General features: G+C 41.1%; 1 protein-coding gene across 2 annotated transcripts in view; it reads right to left on the bottom strand.

Annotated features, from left to right (window-relative positions):
* Window positions 1–202: 202 nt before the first annotated feature.
* The window catches only part of ELOC (elongin C), a 12127-nt gene continuing 4997 nt past the window's right edge, over window positions 203–7332 (bottom strand). For both annotated transcript variants that reach the window (XM_075826112.1, XM_075826113.1), the window contains exons 4-5: window positions 7154–7297; window positions 203–636 (exon numbers count right to left, since the gene is read on the bottom strand). In XM_075826112.1, coding sequence (XP_075682227.1) covers window positions 446–636; window positions 7154–7297 — 335 coding nt within the window. In that variant the 3' untranslated portion in view covers window positions 203–445. The remainder of the gene's footprint in view (window positions 637–7153; window positions 7298–7332) is intronic.

Below are 7332 nucleotides of genomic sequence, written 5' to 3'. Positions count from 1 at the left end.
CCGTCAAAACATTGGTCGTGTGAATAGCCCCACTTGGGGTCTACTGTTCCCACTTCGGCCGTGCAACGGACGTTTTTTGAACAGCCGTCACACGGACAGGAAACCCTGTGATGTGAATAGGGCCTTAGTAGTAGGGAACACATCACATATGACCTTGTACACCACAAGAATGAAAAAAATAATCTAGACCATAACAGCAATATCCAATTCTCATATTGGTTTATTAATGGTGGGAAAAGAATATGTATGCTAAGAGGCAAATGAGTTCAGTGCTTTGCTGAGATGTAGATATTGTTGCATAATATACATAATGAAAAAGAAAAAAAAGAAAAAAAAAAAGGTGCAAACATGCTAAAAAATGTCCAAAAAAATACTAGTCAGAAGGTGGTTTTAAATACAAAAGAAAAAAACATTTAACATAGTCATTTCCCATAATTTACTTTATTCAACAATCTAGGAAGTTTGCAGCCATCAGAAGCTCCAGTGCAATCTCTGGTGCAATAGGGAACTCTGGAATTTCTGTTGAACTGTTTGTGTAACGGACTTTGTAGGTAAAGTACATGCACACTTTTGAGAGGACGTGAGAAGGGATCTCTCTGAAATTCACTTCATTGGTTTCATTTTCAGCAAACTGCCCTGCAAAAGAAAAAAAGATGTCATCAAGAATGCAAACAGATGTAAAAACCTTAGTCACTGTACGGACGGCAGCGATTGTTAGATTAGCATTCTCTGTGGTTCCATCTGTATGCGTTTATTGATTGGCATATTTAAGCTTAACCCCTTAATGACCAGCCTATTTTAAACATTATTTTTTAAGTTTTTCCATCGTCACATTCCAAGAACTAGAACTTTTTTATTTTTGCGTCGACATAGCTCTATAAGGTCTTGTTTTTGCAAGACAAGTTGTATTTTTTATTTAATAGCACCATTTTGGGTTACATATAATTTATTGATTAACTTTTTTGGGGGGTAATTGAGAAACAACCATAAATTTTGCCACTCTTTTTTGTGTCTTAGATTTAATGCGTGGTATAAACAACATAATAACTTTATTCAGTGGATCATTACAATTGTAGCGATACCAAATTGATATAGATCTTGTATGTTTTACTACTTTTGCACAGTAAAAACTAGTTTTTTTCAAAATTATTTGTTTTTGTGTCGCCATGTTTTAAGAGCCATAATTGTTTTACTTTTACGCTGATGCAGCTGCATGAGGCTTGTTTTTTGCGGGACGACTTGTTTTTATTGGTACCCTTTTGGAGTAAATACGACTTTTTGATCACTTTTTATCAAACTTTTTTGAAGGCAGGATGAACAGAAAACAGCAATTCTGGCATTGTTGATTTTTTTTACGGTGTTTACCGTGCAGGTTAACCCATTAGTGACCGACCCACAGGTGTTTTTACGGAGGCCACTAAAGGGCTTTATTCCGATGCAATAGCCTTTTTACGGTGTTGCATCGGAAAAAAGAAATAGAGCAGGCAGCTGTTAAAACTCCCTGTTCTCCGCTACAAGGGGTGGCAGAGAGCGGCTCTGCTCTAACAGGTGAGATCGATAACCACTCAGATGCTGAGCTCAATAGCGAGCGCCGCATCTGAATGGTTTTGGAGAGAGGGAGGGAGCTCCCTCTCAGCCCACCAGCACCCTGCTTGCGATCAGGGCCGGCCTTAAGGGTGTGCAACCTGTGCCACTGCACAGGGCGCATCACTCCAGCAGGTAGAAGGGGGCGCTGCGCTGGCTCCCTTCCCCTGCTTGTTTCAGAAGCACCCGGGCCAAGCGACTCAGCAGCGACCTTTCCGCCCCCTTAGCCAGCGCCACCGCTAGCTGCTACAGGGGTAGCGACTACACTATATCAGAGCAGGGAGATATCTCCCTGCTCTGCTATCGCCACTGTAGCTCTCTGAAGGAACGGAATCAACAATTTTAGTTAGGGGGGCCCTGAGGAAATTTTATTTTTCCAGTGGTGCCTTGAGTCTGAAAGGGTTGGGAAACTCTGTACTAGGCTACAAGATCACATCGGCCTACGCAAGGATCCCGTCGTAATTACAGGGCCTAGGGGAGTACAATTTTTTTTGGGGGGGGGGGGCACTGTCTACAAGGGGAAGTGGGGGGCTGTATGGCACGATCTACAAGGAGGAGGTGGGGGATTATGGCACGGTCTACAGGGGGCACTATCTACAAGGGGGGGGAAGCCAGGACGAGGGGGGCATTATACTGTGTGGTGGCCACTAAGTGAACATTATACTGTGTAGGGGTACTACAGGGGGCACAATACTGTGTGGGCACAATTAGAGGACAAAATACTGTGTCCTTAGAGGGGTTGTGATATATTATTAAATATTATTATACTGTATGGGGGGCACTAAAGGGGCATTATACTTTGTGGGGGCACTATACTGTGGGGGGCATTATACTTTTTTTTATGATGGGGGTGGAGCCCCGAAAGATACATTTTGCACGGGACGCCATCTATCCTAAGGCAGGCCCTGCTTGTGATTGCAGGGTGTCGGTGTCTTCTATGGCAGCCGGGGGGCCTAATGAAGGCCCCCAGGTCTGCCAATAATTATGCCTGCGAGGCCATGCCAGAGCAGATGCCTGTCCGTTTTAAACGGACAGGCACCAATAAACTGCAATAGAGAAGTATTGCAGTGTATTATAAAAGCGATCGGAGGATCGCATAGTGAAGTCCCCTAGTGGGACTAGCAAAAAAATAAAAATAAAGTTTAATAAAGATAGGACATGGTGTATTCATTCTCCTGACACTTCGCTAATACAATCCCAACACTACAGCTCAGCAAGCGTAATCTCGTGAGATTACGATGTAAACTGTCATTTCAAACAAGATTACGTTTGCCTTGCTGTAAATATCAGAGAGACGCTACAGAAGTGGTCAGGATTCTGAATACACATCACATCCTGGCTGGAGGTAATGTATACTCATTGTCAGGACACTGCAGTAATGTTATAGTGTGTTTATGTGGCTGCACATAGCGATATAGCTATATCGCTATGTGCAGTGTAAATGAATGGAGAGAAGTGTATGACGCTGATTGGTCACTGATTGGTCAGCGTCATACGCTCCTCTGTACAATGCCCACTTGGCCAAAAAGTAAAACACGCCCAGTTGTCCATTGAGAAACTCATTAGCATAAAGTTAATATAGGTCATAACTCCGTCAAAAATGATAGTTTTTCTAAATAAAATACACTGCTGTAATCTACATTACAGCGCCGATCACGTCATGTATAATATAGACCACTTATAATGTGGTGACAGAGCCTCTTTAAAGTGCCGACTCTCAGCTTTAATTTGAGGGTATTCACATCCTAATTTGAGGAAGGGTTTAGGAATTACAGCTCTTTACCATGTAGCTGCCTCTTTTTCAAAAGGACCAAAAAGTAATTGGACAATTATCTCAAAAGCTATTTAATGGGTTGCATGGGCTATTCCCTCGTTAATACAGCATCAATTAAGCAGGTAAAAGGTCTGGAGTTCATTCCAGGTGTGGCATTTGCATTTGGAAGCTGTTGCTGTGAATCCACAACATTAGGTCAAATGAGCTCTCAATGCAAGTGAAACCGACCATCGTTAGACTGAAAAAAATTAAGAAATACTTCAGAGAGAGCACAAATGTTAGGAGTGACCATATCAACAGTTTGCTACATTCTTAAAAAAAAAAGAAAAAAAAAAAAAAGAGCGCACTGGTGATCTCGTTAACTCCAAAAGGCCTGGACATCCACAGAAGACAAGAGTGGTGGATGATCGCAGAATCCTTTTCATGGTGAAGAAAAACCCCTTCACAACATCTACCCAAGTGAAGAACACAATCCCGGAAGTAGGTGCATCAGCTTTGACCTGCACCACTTAGTACAGAATTTTTAATTGAAGTATATTAGTAAGTTACTTAGTTTCACATAAATATATTATTGCAATGCAATTTTTGGTCCCCGGATAGCCCCTTTAACCCCTTAAGGACACGGCCAATTTTGGCCTTGAGGACCGAACAATTTTTTTAGATTTCCCTCTTTGCATCCCGACGCTCATAACTCTTATTTTTTGTACGACGTAGTTGTAGGAGATTTTGTTTTTTGCGGGACGAGTTGTACTTTATGTAGGTACCATTGTTTGATACAAATACATTATCGTTTAATTTCCATAAATTTTTATTTTGGCGAAAATGCCGGAAAAAAAAGCAGTTCCGCAGCAATTTTAAATTTTTTTTTTACACCATACACCGATCATCATGAATAATTTTACACATTTGTTGTTTAGGTTGCTACGGTCGTGGCGATACCAAATAGGTCTATATTATTTCATGTTTTGGGACTTATATTTTAAAAAGTTTATATATTATAAAAAAATGTGTCTGATTTTTTTTACATTTTATTTATTTATCTATCAGAATTTTTTTTTACATTCATTTAACTTTTTTTTTTAATCCCATAAAGGGATTTATCATTTTTATTTTGTAACTGTAATGTACTGGAATAGATCTATATGCCAGTACATTAGCCTGTGTACTGATTGTACACAGGCTGTTGTTAGGGCACACCTCAGTATGCCCTAACAACAGGAAATATGTTCAGACAGCCCTGGGGTCCTTCAATGGACTCTGGGCTGTCTGGCCATACAAGTTATGGGCTTTGATCGCGTCTGTGACGCGATCAAAGTGCAGTCCCCTCTCCTTGAATGCTGCGATCAGCTTTCATCGCGGCATTCAAAGGGTTAACGGCGGAGAGAAGAGGTTTCTCTCCTATCCGCCGTCAGAGCGGGGCCGTGGATTTGTATTACAGCCGTTGCCCCGCTCTCGATCGCGCGCACAGACGGCTGTCACACAGGAAGAGAATGCTCGTCCTAATGCGCCAAGTACTCGCCGCTCAGGACGAGCATTCTCGTCTTGTGTCGGCAACCAGTTAAGGCAGAAAGACCCACAAACAAGCAACAACTGAAGACGCTGCAGTAAAGGCCGGGCAAAGCATCACAATGGAGGAAACCCAGCGTTTGGTGATGTCCATGGGTTCCAGACTTCAGGCAGTCATTGCCTTCAAGGAATTCTCTACAAAGTATTTAAATATATATTTTATTTATGGTAATGTTAATTCGTCCAATTACTTTTGAGCCCCAGAAATGAGGAGGTTGTGTAGAAAATGGTTGCAATTCCTAAACGTTTCACAGGATATTTTTGTTCAACCCCTTAAATTAAACCTGAAAGTCTAAACTTCAATTGCATTTCAGTTGTTTCATTTCAAATCCAATGTGGTGGCATGCAGAGCCCAAATCATGAAGATTGCGTCACTGTCCAAATAATTCTGGACCTAACTGTAAATACTGAAGCAAAGTCGCAAAAAATCCCACAATGCATACGGAGTTCAGTGACCAGTGAAAGTGAGTTGTAATATCCTATTCCCATGCCTAGGTACGTATTATAAATGCACACGCGCCAGTTAGTCAGGGTCTCAGCCTTTGGACGCAACAATGCAAGATTTCTTTACAGCAAAGTAATATAGAAGGTGTATACAATGTTCCCAACGATTATCCCAATTATATTTAGTCTGTAATAGAGATAATTTGCATAGAACGCGAAAAAAATAGATTTGTTAATGTACGCAAAGGAATTTTTCATACAGGATGAGGTTGATAAGGTTCCGTAAGCAGCGGCTATGACTGTGTGCTTCGATTAGGGGTTTAATTGTATTTTCAGATAATCCAGAATTGACACAAGTTTCTAATTTACAGTACAATAGGTGTGGATGGGATCTTGAAAACCCCATCCACACGTGGCAAAAAAAATTCAGTACGAAATTATGATCTTGCTGCATATCTTCAAATCCGCAATGATTTCATTATGAGGATTTTGCCGCGAATTTGGACTTGCCCTAAATGGTCATGAAGAATTCCCTTTAAAGAGGCTCTGTCACCAGATTATAAATGCCCTATCTCCTACATAATCTGATCGGCGCTGTAATGTAGATAACAGCAGTGGTTTTATTTTGAAAAACGATCATTTTTGATCAAGTTATGAGCAATTTTAGATTTATGCTAATTAGTTTCTTAATGCCCAACTGGGCGTGTTTTTAACTTTTGACCAAGTTAAAAGTTGTACAGGAGGAGCGTCATACAGAGGAGTGTATGGGCATTGTACAGAAGAGTGTATGACGCTGACCAATCAGCGTCATACACTTCTCTCCATTCACATCCATTTGTACTCAGCACAGCGTGATCTCGCGAGATCATGCTGTGCTGTCACTTACTCACACATTAACTTTACTGAAGTGTCTCGAGAGTGATTAGACATCACCTCCAGCCAGGACGCGATGTCTATTCACACTCCCGACACTGCGGTAAAGTTTGTGTGGGACTTAATCATACAGCAGAGATCACGCAGTGCTGTGATTAAGTCCCACAAAAACTTTACCGAAGTGTCGGCAGTGTGAATAGACATCGCGTCCTGGCTGGAAGTGATGTCTATTCACTCTCAAGGCACTTCAGTAATGTGGGTGTATGTGACAACATAGCGTGATCACGCTGTGCAGTGAATACAAATGGACATGAATGAAAAGAAGTGTATAACGCTGATTGGTCAGTGTCATACACTCCTCTGTACAACGCCCACTTGGTCAAAAGGTAAATACGCCCAGTTGGGCATTAAGAAACTAATTAGCATAAATCTAAAATTGATCAAAATAAAATACACTGTTATCTACATTACAGCGCCGATCGCATTATGTAGGAGATACGGCACTTATAATCTGGTGACAGAGCCTTTTTAAACAAAGTAAAATGAAGAAATAGAACGGATACTGAATGCTCAGCTAATATTCACCTTAGAGTTCTGATCTAAGGTCATCTAGTGAATAAGTGCTTCGATGCATTCAGGAAAGAAGAATTGTCATCAATGGTTTGAGATAAATTGGCTTGGATACAAATAGCTGAAGGACGGCTCTGCCGGGGAATACCATTAGTTACATAGAAGTGGCAATACATTGAAGAGTAGCTGCCAAGATGGACATGGTAGGAAAACTGGTAATCTTGTATGCTCAGCATCTTTCTATACACATCTTGGAAGAATTTTGTAATCCGCCAGGCTTCTGCATGAAATAAAGGTAACAAAAAACAACCAACCAGTATTCAATGTAGACAAACCACATACCTGGACCACTCAACATGGCTTTTATTGTTCCAGATGTCAAAGCATGTTCCCTTTTAACAATGAACTCATGACCATCTGAGGAGATAAGCTTTACATACATAGCATCAGGCCCTTCACAGCCGCCATACGTCTTCTCTTCACCATCTGGAAAGAAACATTACTGCAAATCACTTGGAAGG

Source organism: Rhinoderma darwinii, chromosome 5 (genome assembly GCF_050947455.1).
Source record: "Rhinoderma darwinii isolate aRhiDar2 chromosome 5, aRhiDar2.hap1, whole genome shotgun sequence".
Taxonomy (NCBI): Eukaryota; Metazoa; Chordata; class Amphibia; order Anura; family Rhinodermatidae; genus Rhinoderma; species Rhinoderma darwinii.
The sequence above is the reverse complement of the archived record's forward strand: the minus strand, read 5'-3'. Positions and strand labels throughout refer to the sequence as shown.